General features: G+C 42.4%; 3 protein-coding genes across 3 annotated transcripts in view; 2 read left to right on the top strand and 1 right to left on the bottom strand.

Annotated features, from left to right (window-relative positions):
- Window positions 1–455: 455 nt before the first annotated feature.
- Window positions 456–6,270, top strand: wsb2 (WD repeat and SOCS box containing 2). Its single transcript, XM_068760825.1, has 9 exons — window positions 456–602; window positions 751–919; window positions 3,635–3,837; window positions 3,931–4,062; window positions 4,389–4,489; window positions 5,138–5,334; window positions 5,542–5,631; window positions 5,710–5,826; window positions 5,969–6,270. Exons 1-9 carry the CDS (start codon window positions 563–565, stop codon window positions 6,186–6,188), a joined length of 1,269 nt encoding a protein of 422 aa, XP_068616926.1. The 5' UTR covers window positions 456–562; the 3' UTR covers window positions 6,189–6,270.
- Window positions 6,271–6,405: 135 nt separating this feature from the next.
- On the bottom strand, window positions 6,406–10,642 carry rfc5 (replication factor C (activator 1) 5). The gene is made up of 11 exons (XM_068760826.1): window positions 10,548–10,642; window positions 10,063–10,127; window positions 9,640–9,776; window positions 9,420–9,499; window positions 9,163–9,236; window positions 8,311–8,470; window positions 8,072–8,153; window positions 7,807–7,936; window positions 7,603–7,680; window positions 7,145–7,199; window positions 6,406–7,029 (listed from the first exon to the last, which is right to left on the bottom strand). The coding sequence occupies exons 1-11, from the start codon at window positions 10,592–10,594 to the stop codon at window positions 6,930–6,932; spliced, it is 1,008 nt and encodes a 335-aa protein (XP_068616927.1). The 5' UTR covers window positions 10,595–10,642; the 3' UTR covers window positions 6,406–6,929.
- A 1,068-nt stretch (window positions 10,643–11,710) lies between these two features.
- ksr2 (kinase suppressor of ras 2) overlaps window positions 11,711–15,296 on the top strand; it is a 70,554-nt gene continuing 66,968 nt past the window's right edge. The window contains exon 1 of the mRNA XM_068738336.1: window positions 11,711–11,884. Within this exon, the coding sequence (XP_068594437.1) occupies window positions 11,711–11,884 (174 nt within the window). The remainder of the gene's footprint in view (window positions 11,885–15,296) is intronic.

Below are 15,296 nucleotides of genomic sequence, written 5' to 3' on the forward strand. Positions count from 1 at the left end.
GAATTTTTTTTTATATGAATTTTTTGTTTTGTTTGTGGATCCAGACTGGTATCCGGATCGCTCTCAAAATGTAATGTTGAAAAGGAACATTTATATAGGATAGATTAAATATTTAATAGGCCATATCTAATATATACAATATATTGTCCCATTATATTGTATATATCTGAAAACGTGATCCATTTTCAGATTTTTAATTGATCAAAGATCCATCCAGCAGTTTTTCTGTAATCCTGTCAACAAAAAAAACCCCGTCAAAAACAAACTCCTTGTCGGAGATAATTAATACTCGTTTTTAAATGATCGAGAACATTTAATTAAACACAGAAACTTATTGTTCCTGGGGGGGGGCGTGGCATGGAGGTTACGTAACAAAATAAACGTGACTGCGTGGGGCAGCGGTTCAACGTGAGTCAGACAACCGGAAATCCGCTGAACATTTTGTCACCGAACAAACGGGAGTGTCTCCGGTCGCAGCCCCGGGCATGAGAGGCGCCTCCGTGAGAGCAGACGCGTTCAGGACGGAAGCCGTGAAGCGGACAATGTGAGGAGGAGAGGGATTATGTGCTCCACGGGAAACGAGGAGGAGATCCAGCAGACGCGTAAGTCTCAAATCCACAGGCGTATTACGGCGCGTCTACGCACTAACGCACGGCACTGCGTAACCAGGCAAGCGTCTCCGGAGAGACGCGCAGACGTGAACGCACCGCTGCGTAAAGGGTTAACCTGTCAGCTGTTGTTCCACCGCAGCCTCCGAGCCGTCGCTGATCCTGGAGCTGAAGACCAGGCGGCCTCCGGCCTTGGAGGGCCGGGCTGGGTGTGAGGCATGGAGCGTGGACTTCTCCCCGGAGGGAGACTGGTTCGCCTGGTCGATGGGACACGGCGTCGTCTGGGTTGTTGCCTGGCCTCTCGACTCCGAGTAGGTTTGCGGAGACGCACGGACACGTTCAGGCTCCGTCGTTTAGAACTGTTTAAAAAAAAACAGACAACGTCTGAGTCCCACGGTGGATGTTTTTAAATCCACCCAGGAGAAAAATAATTATTGATTGACTTCATTATCCGATTTTAAATTGTGTTGATCCGGAAGAGATCCTGGATTCTGGATCACTTTGAAATTTTCAGCAACATTGCAGTCAATGGAGCGTAAAAATTTGTTCTTGAAAATCTCTGTTGATTACTGACCAATGATTATGGAATTTGACACAGTCATGTAGGGTGGGGATCTCTATGTTGCAACCGAATTTCATCCGGCGCCGATCCGGATTGCGGATAATGTCGCGATTCGGATTTTCCCATTTACCAGAAGATACAAACATTACTGAAAGTGTGCTTTTTGTGAATAACTTCTAAACTAATAATATCGGTGTGAATCAAAATGCTAAAGGTTTGTTTAAAATATCTAAAAGTAGAGATAAAATAAATGTATGGCCGTTATTTTTGTGTAAATCACAATGTAGGGAGACTGAGGTGCTTGGCGGAGGTCTGCGCTCTGTGTTGTTCTAGTTATTTAAACTTTATGGAGACCGAGTGTTCAATGTGACACAAATAAGTAAAGTATTGTAGAAACTCATTCATGTGGTTGCAGAACATGTCATTGTGCAAGCTCAACCTGTGTTTGAATGTACTTTGGCATAGAATTGTACTGAGAGAAAAAAAAAAAAACGCAATTGCGAAAGGAAGAAGAATTTAAGTTGAGTAACAATTTGAAATCTTATTGGATTACTTCAAAATGTAATGTCTTTATTAAGAATGCACAATCATTTTTCCAAAGTACTTAATTAATTTTATGAAACCCTTTTTGCTCTACGTTTTACCGCCTTAACGCTGCCCTCACGCAACATCTTATTTTGAGCTGTAGCTTTAACCCAGGCTTTGAGTTTACCAGAATAAAGCCGAGTTCTGTTCTGCCGCTTGCCTTTGAAGGAGGTTTCGTCGAAGTTAGAGCCTTAGTACGGTGGCCCTGAAGTGCAAATCACAACAACAAATCGTATTGCACACAATAAAGAAGGAATCGCGCAAACAAGAAAAAAACACACGCACAAATAAGGAATCGCGCAAACAAGAAAAAAACACACGCACAAATAAGGAATCGCGCAAACAAGAAAAAAACACACACACAAATAAGGAATCGCGCAAACAAGAAAAAAACACACGCACAAATAAGGAATCGCGCAAACAAGAAAAAAACACACACACAAATAAGGAATCGCGCAAACAAGAAAAAAATACACACACAAATAAGGAATCGCGCAAACAAGAAAAAAACACACACACAAATAAGGAATCGCGCAAACAAGAATACAAAACACACAAACAAGAATCGAAATCACGCAAACAAGAATACAAAACACACAAACAAGAATCGAAATCACGCAAACAAGAAATGAAATCACGCAAACAAGAAAGCTCCAAACCGGAAATGCTAAATATCGGACAAGTCCAAACCGGAAATGCTAAATATCGGACATGAGGGGTCTGGTTGCTGATTGGACAGAAGCACTGTCAATCATTCTGACTTTCGCTACAGGTTTCCCGTAATTGAGCAGCAATTAGTAGCAATTGAGTAGTAGGTAAGAGAACAGCGTGAGATACGAAAATATGTTTTGCCGTCATTGTGGTAAAAAGTTACCCGAAGAAGAACGGCCGAACTATTGCAGTGGTTGCGGCAAGAGACTTCAAGGGATTCTGGACAATGAACCAACCGCATGTCAACTATTGCATCATAAGTGTGTCCCGCATCAAAATTATTACTGATAATGTCTTCGGTGGCAGCCATAATTACAAATGAACTTTCTCAGCAATCAGCATCCGGACCTCTGCATGTCCGATATTTAGCATTTCCGGTTTGGAGTTTTCTTGTTTGCGTGATTTCATTTCTTGTTTGCGTGATTTCTATTCTTGTTTGCGTGATTTCATTTCTTGTTTGCGTGATTTCGATTCTTGTTTGCGTGTTTTGTATTCTTGTTTGCGTGTTTTGTATTCTTGTTTGCGTGATTTCATTTCTTGTTTGCGTGATTTCGATTCTTGTTTGCGTGATTTCATTTCTTGTTTGCGTGATTTCCATTCTTGTTTGTGTGTTTTCTATTCTTGTTTGCGTGATTTATTATTTGTGTGTGTGTTTTTTCTTGTTTGCGTGATTTCTTATTTGTGTGCGTGTTTTTTTCTTGTTTGCGCGATTCCTTCTTTATTGTGTGCGCTACGATTTGTTGTTGTGTTTTGCACTTCAGGGCCACCGTAAATATGAGATCTAAACCGAGGTAAATAAAAGTCTTAAATTGATAGAAAACTCTGAAAACATGTAAACAAACTCTGGGATTGATTTGACTTCCTGTGACACCCTTTAATTCTAAACAACTCAACAGATATGTTGCCATTAATATTGAGCTTGAACTGCCCTTAGTGTTCAGTATATAAACCCAAATGTTTGTTATATCAGCTCCTTTCTCACTTCCCATTAAAAAGTAAAAACAAACCCTCAGATTTATTATTTCTATTAGTCACGTGCTTTTCTCGTTTACATCTGTGGTAACTGTTGGCTGGAATCAGCCAAGGCGGGATCACATGATCGACTCCGGCTTCGAGCAAATCCTGAACGCGAGTTTATCTACATAATCCTTTCTCTTCTCGCGCACAGAGACAATCGGGATGGAGAAACCGACCGTGGCGACAAGAGCTTCAGTTGTGGTCATCCAGTGTGGGGCCTCGCCTTCGGGCCCCGACCTCCAAAATCTGCTGCCGCAGCTCCACCAGCTCGAACGCCACCAAGAGGGAACTACAGCCTCCTCCTCGCCACAGGCTTGGCGACTGGAGTGATCAAAATCTGGAATGTGTTAACCGGTAATCGTTCTCCCTATGAGAATGTAGCTTCACCATTATCATGTATGTCTTCTGAGCTTATTTTTAAGGCGATTTTTTTATTTATTTTTTCAGGTCATGCTGTGTTTGATCTCCATGGACATGAAGGTGTTGTGAGGAATTTGATCTTCCCTCAGAATGGGACACTCACGCTCATATCATCTTCTCGGGATAAGACTTTGAGGATTTGGGATCTGGCTCAGAAAGGTGTGTGTGCTTCTGTTTAGTATTCTAGTGACATTTATTTATCAGAACATTCTCTGCTCTGATAAATAATACTAATAATAATACTAATAGTGCTAATAATTAACTGAAAGCAATGGCTGCGTAGCTGCATTCTGTGTATCAGTGATCGTATTTATCACACACACCCGTGCAGGCCAACAGAAGGAACCCTTGTGTTTCGCAAGACCCAAGGCTAAAGCAAACAGCTGTCACGCGGATGCACTTTCTCCACCATTCTATTGCTTCCCTTGATGTGTTTGTGGTTTGGGCCATTCACTTCAGTTACATTGGCTTTCTGTGTATTGCAGGTAAAAGGGTGCAGGTGCTTTCAGGCCATAAAGACTGGATCAGCTGCTGCAGCGTATCGCCAGATTGTAGCATGATTGCGTCCGTGGGCAGATTTGACAGAGTGAGCGATATTATTGGAAATAAATATCCAAGGCAACGCCAGACAGTAACACAAACATTTACATAATTATTATGACCGTAAGAGACAATACTTTATTTCTGTATTTAAATAATGATTATATACTAAAGATTGAGTATTTTTATTTATTACATTTTCTTCCTCAGAGATTCTGGCTTTATACATTAATATTTTAAGCTCTGGGTCACATCCCTTGTTTCCTCTCGATGGCTAAGTCTATATTTGCATTAATGTGAGTTAATTTGTTTATGTTGGACATGAATGGAGAATGGAGTGTTTGTTTTTTAACCAGGTTACACATAGCTCCATTGCAGAGACCCCCCCCCCCCCCCCCCCGTGATCAGGTTCTCTTATTTTATTATTGTAATACCAACAGAAACGTGAGAATATTTTTTGTTTGTAACACCTGGATGCTTTTCCCACGCGTGCCAAAGTGCAAATTCATTATGTTCTCATTTGCAAAGAAAAAAACAACTGCTTAACGTTGTGCAACAGCAGATCCCTATCGCACTCGAAACGGTTGGCTGCCTGCTCCGACTTGTCCTGTTGACATCAGTGAGCTCAACCAAACCAGGAGGGATTCTTCTGAATGATGGCATAAAGACTTCATCGTGGTTTTCTGTCCACCAGATGGTCTGTCTGTGGAGTCTGCGGTCGTATACATTCATGAGGAGCCTGACAGTAGGGACCTGGAAGACCTTGTACCTCCTGTCTTCCTGTGACTTCTCTCCTGACGGGGCGCTACTCGCCACCACGGCCTTAAGCGGATCCAGTTGGTGGATCGACCTCTGGGACCCGTACACTGCAGAGAAGCTGGCCACTTTGGTGTAAGGTCTCACTCCAAAATGTTGCATAATGTTCATTCTTTTAAGTTTGCACGGAATAATGGAAATTTTATAATTACATTTTCACTTTTTTTATAATGGAGAAACAGTTGAAATTCAAGTCATGACTCGTATCCAGTGTTTTTCCACCTTCTGCTGTGGTGCACAGCAGGATTAAAAAATAAAAACCTCTGTTTCTGATTTCCGCAGTGAAAACTTTGAAGATTATGGTCAGAACCAAATCTCTTCAATACAGTTTTCCCCCGATGGTTTGTACTTGGCAATCGTGGCTGAAAACAGGTGAGTAGCTCCTTCTCACAATTCTTTGTGTCATTATGCAGAGGTTTGCAGATAAACATTCCACTGATGTGTTTCCAGAGCTCTTCAGGTCTGGGAGCCGGGAAAGAGCGGGATGGTGATGCAGACTCAAGTGGATCAAGACTCGAATGGAATCTGCTGCAGCTACCATCCACAGGGGGGAGTAGTCGCAACAGGGTAAGTAAACATGCCATTACCAGATTGTACTTTAGAAAGGTGCATTTTGACATGTTCAGCAGGTTATGCCTTTATCTAGTTTGCATTTGAGCCTGCTGGGCCACCATACAAGTCTAACGCCAGCCATGCCCTTCTGTGACAGAACCAGGGACGGACACGTGAGGTTCTGGAGAGCTCCGAGGACGATCCCCAGTCTGTGCCACCTGTGCAGATTTATCCTGCGCCACTCTGTCTCCACACACCAGATACAGACGCTGCCCCTCCCCAAGCCGATCATGGAGTACCTCACATACAAAAACTTTCCAGGGTGCCTCAAGACCTGCAACCCCTCAGGGGCAGAGGGAGAAATGTGGGAAGTCTAAACAGGGACGCTAATGCAATAGCTAACATTTACAGCAAGCGGCTGTTCCATAGTCTCATAATAAAACGTGTTGGTTGAGACGCTTTAAAGCTTGATTTAGCACATTCAGCACCTCTTACTGTAGATGCAACGTTCTTACACTGGATTTTATGTATTGCACTACTATAATTTGACACCTTAATGTACACATGCTTAAATTGAATATCTTTATTTTATACTGTTTAATTTATTCTGTAAATATATGTATTTTAATTTGCCATTTGAGAACAGCACATTGGCCACTACTGTGTAAATACTTAATACAATGCTGGAGTCATAGGAAACTGTTTTATTAAACAAATTCAAAGGCATGGCCACATCCTAGTTGCATCATTTAATTTAATAATTTTACATTTAGTCAATCCCTAACCAGTGGACAAATCCAATTCTGAAATGCCTAAAGGAACGATCTGCTCGGTTTGTGCGCAGATAGATGTGATTCAGAGAGCTGAGCATTTGCTTCTGCTCTTTACGTCAACTGGAGCAACGGTGGGTAATCATGCAGTGACCGACCACTTAAGGGCGTCCGCTTTCTCACTGAAGTTGAGTCCACAGGCTTCACAGGAACGAGGATGGAAGACAACACTCTGTTGTAAAGGAATAAGACTGCCTGAATTCCACACGTATTCTCCGTGCTGCAAACAGAAGCAGCGATGACCAGCAGGGGCCCGCATTGTGACCAGAGCTGAGGAGAGGAGAGGATCTATGAGGCCTCGCTGACCACGAGGTTTCTGACTGCCTGGAAGGCTGCAACCATGGAGCTCAGCTGGATCTTCTCATCAGTCCCCGAGGCCAGCCTGTGTCTGAAGACATTTCATACGATTGGTCCATGGCATTGTTTAATTACTTGTTTGTAATATATTTATTTTTATATGAAAACTATTTCCATGAGGATAAAAGATAAAAAAAATGTCTTACTCGACGTCAGCCAGTTTGATGAGCAGGCCGATCCGAATAGCTGGAGCAAAGTCCACTTGAAGGAGAAAACAAATTATTCAGTTACTTAACGCACCAAGATGCCAAAAAATAATAATTTGAAGGCCGCAAAAAGATCAACTGGTACCAACCTAAAAATAAAGCAAGGAAAAGGGAAAACTATTGCGTCCCAAGTGGTGTCATATTACATTGTGAGTAAAATGGATCACATCAAAACATTCTAAAACAATACAAAGATGACCCTTTTATACCACGTGATCGTCTAGATAGGAACTATTAAGCTGGAGGCATTTTTATAAAGACAGAAAAAAGAACGAATTGGATATAACCTCTAGTAAAAAAAACCCAGACCACACTAACACAGTAGAAATACTAAACGTCTGGTTTTTCTCTTCCCTTGGAGGAATGGCAGATTGCATCTTTTGCATGTGCTGCTCTACCTCTGTGTATGAGCAGATGGACCTCAGTGAGGATATCGTTCAGGGCCAAGCCTTTCAACGTCTTGAGCTGGAGGATTTCTGTGAAAGCGTTGAGGGTGATGCAAGAACATGAAGTGAAATAAGGGGGGGTATGTCATAGTCTCTTGTGTTGTGTAACACAAATACAGCCTGAGTACGGCACAGCAACGCAGCAGTGAAGGATACGCTTGTACGCCGTGGTGAAGTCCTTGTTGAGGGACCAATCAAGGATGTTGGCTATATCAGAGCGGAGGGGGTGACCTGTGCAGGTGTAAACTGTGTCCTCTGTCACCTTCTCGTAAGCCATGCTGGTGCTCTGAAATCACAGAAGTGGGAATCGTCCAGCATAAAAAGATGATGTTGAAATACAAAATAGTAAGTGTAATGCATCGGTTTTAAAAGCCAATATGAAAACAAACATGGCTTGATGAAGACGATCTTGTGGTTGTACCTGCAATATGTTGAGCGATCTTCTCATGTCACCTGATGATAACGTCACAATGGCCTTCATTCCATCTGGAGTGATATCAATGCTGCAGCAAAAAGATTTACTTTGTTAGTCTATAATTAATTAACATCTTTAATGTGTTGCAAACCTCATTAAAAAAACTAATTCTGAGGTGCCATACTTCATTTTACAGTTATCCAATCTTTCCCCTTTGATTCCCTTCTCGCACGCGTCCCACTCACCTCTCCTGCTGGACCACGTGCTCCAGCCGAGGGATCATCTGGTCCGGGGACAGAGGGCCAAAGCGAAACCGGGTGCAGCGAGACTGGAGGGCCGGGATGATCTTGGACAGGTAGTTGCAGATGAGACAGAATCGTGTGTTTTCTGTAAACTTCTCAATCACTGAGATGAGAAGGGAGAAAGAGAAAGAGTGTCCATGAGAGATGAACACATGGATCTCCAATCATGTAACTGAGGAATCCAGGGAATACAAATATTAAATCCAGGAACACAAATATTGCTCATATTGACACAACTCTTAAATAAAATCTCTTTATAGAACTGCAGAGGAGAAACCCTGCTCAAGCTCAAGTTCTGTCTTCCTGCCACACAAGTATTATAGCAAATAGTAATGTGTCCGGCATAAATACTGTGTCTTATTTTATACAGAAAGTGAAATACCAGTGTGCAAAAAAAGATAATCGTGAACTGACTGAGTGAAGTAAGTTCCAGAGCTGATTTACCAATAATTCACTAAAATATTTATCTTATTCTCTTTCATCTACATAACTCTCACTGAATTCGGAGTGATTTGTGTAAAATCTATTTCATGGCTGTCGGGCAGAGACTCTCAGCTCAAACACTCCCTCACACTAGCGTTCTATCTCGCTGCAACATTACCGCGAGCATTGAAATCTTTTATTAAGGTTTAGGTTTAAAAATGAAGTCAAATGAAGTCTCCACTTTAACTTTAATCAATAGAGGACGGATATTGTTTTTAAACTATTATCCAGGTGTATAAGCAGATAGACCCTAATTCACCAGGAGTCACACTGTCTGGCTCACAGTGGGTGACGCCCAACAGATGGTTCTACCTCGCCGCAATGCATTCTGGGCATCCCGGGTCATCGCATCGGCCTCATCCAGTATCACCAACTTGAAGCCCTTCCTGGAGGACAAAAACAAAAGAAGAAGCAGATATTGAAATAACTCGTCCTGCCGTTGTGTTTTTTTTTGTTATCATCTGTAAAAGCACTTTGGGGATTTTATTTCTAAAAAAGTGCTACATAAATAAAGCCTATTATTAAAATAATGAACTAGACAAGTATGTAGAGTTGGTTTTTAGTCTTACTTGAAGATGGTCCTCGTGCTGGCGAAGCTAAGAATTGGGCCTCGTACGACATCGATTCCTCTGTCATCAGATGCATTTAGCTGCAAAACAGTTTAACGTTCCACTCAAAGCGCATTCAAGGCAGCGTCCCTCAAGCACAAATGCAGCCAGTAGCAAAAAGACTCAGAAAGATATCGCTTCACAATGAAAGGAGAACTGGAAAGGTGGAGTCATCGCGTACCTCCAACACCATGGAGTTGAACTCTTTGTCTTTGTACAGCTGCCGGGCGCACGCAAGAATGGTGGAGGTTTTTCCAGTTCCGGGGGGGCCATAGAAGAGGAGATGGGGAAGTTTTTCCTCGCTAATAAATCTCTGGACTGAGACGAAAGCAAAGGAAAATCATCCCATGGAATATGATGTTGACCTTAACAAACACTAGAGTATAAATAATACATTCAGGCAAATAAAGAGATATCCCTGTACAGATTCTACATATTTATTACCCACAAGTGGAATGAGTAAACGACAAACCCTGAGCCGACACATGTGATGATGATGAATATATTTATTAGATAGAATGTTAGAGTACAAGTACAGTCACACAGTAGCATGTATTACATGTGGTGTTAGGACTACAAAAGATGTATCCAGGAAGTTACTTACTGGTGTTTAGGATATCTTTGTGTGAGATGAGATCATCAAGTTTCTGTGGTCGGTATTTTTCCACCCTAAATAGAGAGTAAAAACACATTGTCCGTTATTATTGTTTCTAGAAAAGCATTGGGAAAATGATTAACGCCTTAGGCAGTTACTCTGGTGTAGTTTCTGCCCAAATGTATTCACACTACAGATACACTCCGTCCACGCTAAGCCATCATACCAACATACTAACGCTGGAGAGCGAATATCTGATGAAATAAAAACCACTGCCTCGTTTCATTCGGGCCGAAAGGCGACTCGGAGATTAATTTGACACGAGGAGTCGCTACTCGTTACTCTGAGTAACGTATAACGTTGTTTGTAAACGCGAGCAGAGCTGCCTTCGATCTGAACAGCGCAGCTAACTGCTATGCTGACTCTTTATGTAGTTAGCTAACCAGCTACACCATTAACTACACACCCCACACAAGCAACGCTTCTTAACTTACCATGGTAAATTTCTGGTCTGTGCATTAGCTGTATTTGTAGCAGCCATGTTTCCTTCACTCGGAATTTAGCCACAAAACGGGCTTATAGTTCGCGTCACTTCCACAGAGCGGAATGTTTCTTCTCGTGCTTGGCGCGGTGCAGCGTGACGTCTGCGTCAAACGTCACGGCGTAAAACCAATCAGATCGCTTCCTGTGATGTTATGGGCGGGGAATCTTAGACAATATGTCCACTATAAAAAGTAATGGACAGAAAATGATTGCATTTAGGAAAATAATTAAAAAAAAAACTGCATGGAGCGAATATTTGAGGTAGTCTTTAGTCTGCAGGAAAGAACAAATAGCAGGATAATAACAACAACTAGAAAAGAACTCGGAGATGCAGCTCAGTCCCCTCATAATTAGATTTACACCGTCCACATGGTGATCTGGATCATCACCAGACGGTTCTAAATTGTTCTTGGTATCTTTATACACCAACCATTAAAAGTAAAAGTGAATTGGAGTATTTTTTTAAACAGATTTCTGAATCCCCCCCCCCAAACATTTAGCTTCCTCTCGCGAGCCTGGAGACCGGCAGAAGCCGTCCAGGCTAATCGCCACTCTCGCGAGAGCGGCCTCTCGCGGCGGCGCCTGGGCGATGCGATGCGATGCGATGCTGATGCTGTTGCTGTGGGGAAGGTTTGATTGACAGGAAACATGTCGGCGTGGTGGGAACGAACCGGGATGCAGCTGCTGCCACGGGAGACAGGGAGTACCCGCACCCAGTGCACAGAGCACCTTTAAACCGAGCACCCACCCGCTGCTCGTGATGCGCGGAGCACCTTCTCTTTTCTTTTAAAACGAGGGGGGGGGGGGGGGGGGGCAGCCAATGGATGCTGTGGCGTCCCGCTCCGCATCTTCATATTGTGTTTGATTTAGGCGACCAGCAGAGGCACCTTGATGCAGGAGCTACTCGGACTGACGTTGCAATGGAGTCGACTCTCTCACGTCTTTAAATCTCCTCTCATGGCGTCTCGCAGGCTTCTCCATTTCGTGGGCTTCTCCACATCTCTTTGCTGATTTTTTTATTTTTTATTTTATTTAGTTGCTGTTTTTTTTTTTTTCTTCTTCCTTTTTTCTCGCAAGTGCATCGGGAACATAACGACAACTGCTCCCCCAAACTATGAACGAGGAGATGACGAAAGGCGAGGAGCTGCATCTCGGTCTGCAGAAAGCCTTGCAGCAGTGCGAGTTGGTGCAAAATATGATCGACATAAGCATTTCTAGTTTGGAGGGTTTACGGACCAAATGTGCCACATCCAACGACTTGACGCAAAAAGAGATGCGAACGCTGGAGGTAAGCACCATTTGAGCGCAACGACAGAATCTCCGCCGCGCAACTTCACCTGATTCAAGAGAGAGAGAGAGAGAGAGAGAGAGGGAGGTGGTGGGGGGGGGGGGGGGGGGGGGGGTCACCCCTCTGTTATTTATTCCTACGGTCCTTTGCATATTTACAGGACCTTTCTACGTCAAGCGACTTTTATGTTTTCTGTGCTGTCAGTGCGTAAAATGTGCGAGGATTCCGGTCCGTGTTGTGCGCTGCAATAAATCAAGAGGCCACGGGGAGATGCAGTGCGCTGTTACAGACTTGCGCATTCTGCAGGTGGCGGAGGAGAGGAAGGTGGCTCCTCTCCATCAGAATAACGTCGGAGACAGCTGAGGCCTGTGTTTACAACATGACAGCCGACCCCAGGTGTCCCCGCGGCGCATCCAAGGCCCTGCTGTTCCCGGAACTGAGCATAATTACGGAAATATATAAAGGTCTAATTGGCCAGTAGGGTGTTCCATTAAATTGCGTTACATAATGACCAAAATATATTCCAGGTTTCTGTGTTTATAATATAGCAAACTGTCCGTTTTGAGACCACTTTGACCAGTCCAGCAACAGTGAGAGGCTATTAAGGGACATACCAATGCCATAAAGCACGTTAATAACAGCACAGCAGTAAAAGCATTGTAAGAATGTGACGCCTCAGGACATCAAAACAAATAGCATTTAGTAGCAAAGCCTCACCAGTGAGTTTAGGCCTATCTGTATGCACCGTCAGCACACAGGGATTCCCAGTGGGATGGAATTATATCACAATATCACAAAGTCACCTGCGAATCCTAAACATTAGAATATGCTGCTTTGTTATAAAACCTGTGGACATAAAGTCTTATGCTACATTCTGAGCTGTTAGGTTAAGTTTGTAAGTGTTGCCCTGGTGGTGAAATGAAAGAGGAGAGAGAGAGAGAGAGAGAGAGCTATAATTTGTTCCCAACAATGAGCAGAATGCAGCTGAATGATAAATGTTGTTCCCTGATTGTCTTGTGGATGCTGGATAATTAGTTAGAGGCAATCCAGAAGGTATTATAGTGTGTATTCTGGTGTGTCCATACCATAGGATAATCATATTAATGGGAACCAACATCATCACCTCACCAGGTTGCTGCTATTTGCGGCTAAAGCTAAGGCAATCCTGAACACTCGGAACAGATTGTGTCTAATGTGCAATTTAGGTCCTTTGGGTTGATAAGAAGGGGAATCAGCCTTAAACATTACACTCATTAAATATCAGCAGAGTTTAATAAGGAAGGGCTTGCATATGACTGATTAAATCTGCATTTGTTGTTGAGACAACAAGAGAACAGCTATCCTGAGAGGATTTGAAGAAGACAGTTGTCAGGAGTAGTTCCTGATGCAGTCTAAATTAACATTAACTTTAACACAATAGTATGTAATCTATGCATGGAATTGTCACAAAATAAAATAATAAAGCAGTGCATGATGTAATGTCGCAGTGTCCAAAGCCATATCTACAACGGTTCCTGGGTATTGATAAAATGCATTGTACAAGGCTTAAATGTAACAGAACTATTGCAGCCCACAACAGTACACGGCTACCAAAATATCCCACTCTGACCTGAATTCATGTTGGTGTTTCTGTAATTTTGTCTGGTGGGCACACTCTTGGAATTGTGGCCAGTAACTGTATGTTTTTCAAGCTCCACAGAAGTCCTGGAAACACATAAAATAATTCAAACATATTGTAGCTCTTCCTTGTAGCGCAGTTAAACTACTTACAACTTGTGATTGCTGTTAAAGTACAGTTACGTTTTGCTATTAGAACTGGATGATTAGTATTTGGACACAATAACTAAGAAGAGTGGACCATTGTTGACACTGGAAATGTAGTTTTAATACACATTTCATATCTACAGTAAATCACATGTCAGTGCGACATATCTAAGGCCCACCTGTTTCCAGCTGCAGGACACATCTGGAAACTTGTTCAACCAACTAAGTAATAATTACCTCCGCCGAGCAAGTTATGTTTTTGCCAGTGTTGGTTTGTTTGTTTGTTTATTTGTTTGACTGTTAGCAAGTTATGGACAGATCTCGATGAGATTTTCAGAGAATGTTGGGAATCTTATCAGGAACAGTTGATTATCCAGAAGAGATCCTGGATTCTGGATCATTGTGAAATGTTCATTAACATTTCAGTCAATGGAGCCTCAAAATTTGTTCCTCAATGTCTCGGTTAATTATTGTCTGATGTTTATGGTTTATGGTGGGGATCCAGAATGAGGTCAGGAAAAAATATTACATTTTAACATTGAAAACCCCATTTCTGGATTTAAAAATCTGTTACAAATACACATAAACTCTGATTCAATTTTAGTTTTCATGGTTGGTGTATACAAAGATACCAAGAACAATTTGGAACCTTTTGATGATGATCCAGATCACCATGTGGATGTGTAAATATGATTATGAGGGGAATGAGCTGCTTGGCAGAGGTCTGCGCTCTCTCAGTGCTTTTCTAGTTTACACAATGTGGTCTCCAATGCCAGTGTTGTCATCCATCCTTGTGTGATTGCTTGACTTTAATCTCTCTATACCTGCACCTTTAATGTGATTCTATTGCGTGTTTTGAACTGCTATCTATACCCATATTCATCATATATGTTCTGTACCGGTTTTCTGTGCCTGTGTAGTGCCGTGAATGGTGTAGACCAGGGGTGTCAAACTCATTTTCTCCAAGGGCCACATTACCATTATGTTTGCTGTAAAAAATGTAACTAAATGTAATGTCATTGTAACTTAAAAATTGTTAGAGATAAAGCCATACTGTAAATGAGAAAAATCACAAGTATGAACCAAAGTTTGTGATGTGAATAAATGAACACATCTAATAATGTGGAAACTTTCCATTCAAATGTAATCATCACACAGGAACAAAGATAATCGATACAAAATCAAAGCAAAAGCAAAAAGCCACCACCTTGTCTTGTCATGGACATGCGCAAACCAAAAAAACTAACCGAAGTGGGCAAGATAAAGAACATTCCCAGAGTCAATGCCGTGGAAAAGACGTCGCTTTCAGGATCAGCACTGGACAGCTCCATATGTAGCTGTCCAGTGCTGATCCTGAGCGCCATATGTAGCCGGGGTCAACAATGTCAGCACATGCTGGAAAAAACAAAAAAGTTCAAATAACTTTCAATAGTCACCGCCAGCAGATTATTAATTTCCTGACTGCAGCGTGTTGCGGACCCCCACATGATCCTGCTATTAGGTGGAGCTCAACAGACCTCCCTTATGAATGCTAATGACTACTGATGTGTCTTATTGTCCTTGTGGTTTCGGTCCTTTCTTTGTTTTCTGCTCCAACAGGAGTAGAAGTATCTGGACCCTCTACCAGTCAGTTAGAAATGAAGAAGCC

The sequence above is a fragment of the Brachionichthys hirsutus genome, chromosome 4 (assembly GCF_040956055.1).
Source record: "Brachionichthys hirsutus isolate HB-005 chromosome 4, CSIRO-AGI_Bhir_v1, whole genome shotgun sequence".
In the NCBI taxonomy this organism is placed as follows: Eukaryota; Metazoa; Chordata; class Actinopteri; order Lophiiformes; family Brachionichthyidae; genus Brachionichthys; species Brachionichthys hirsutus.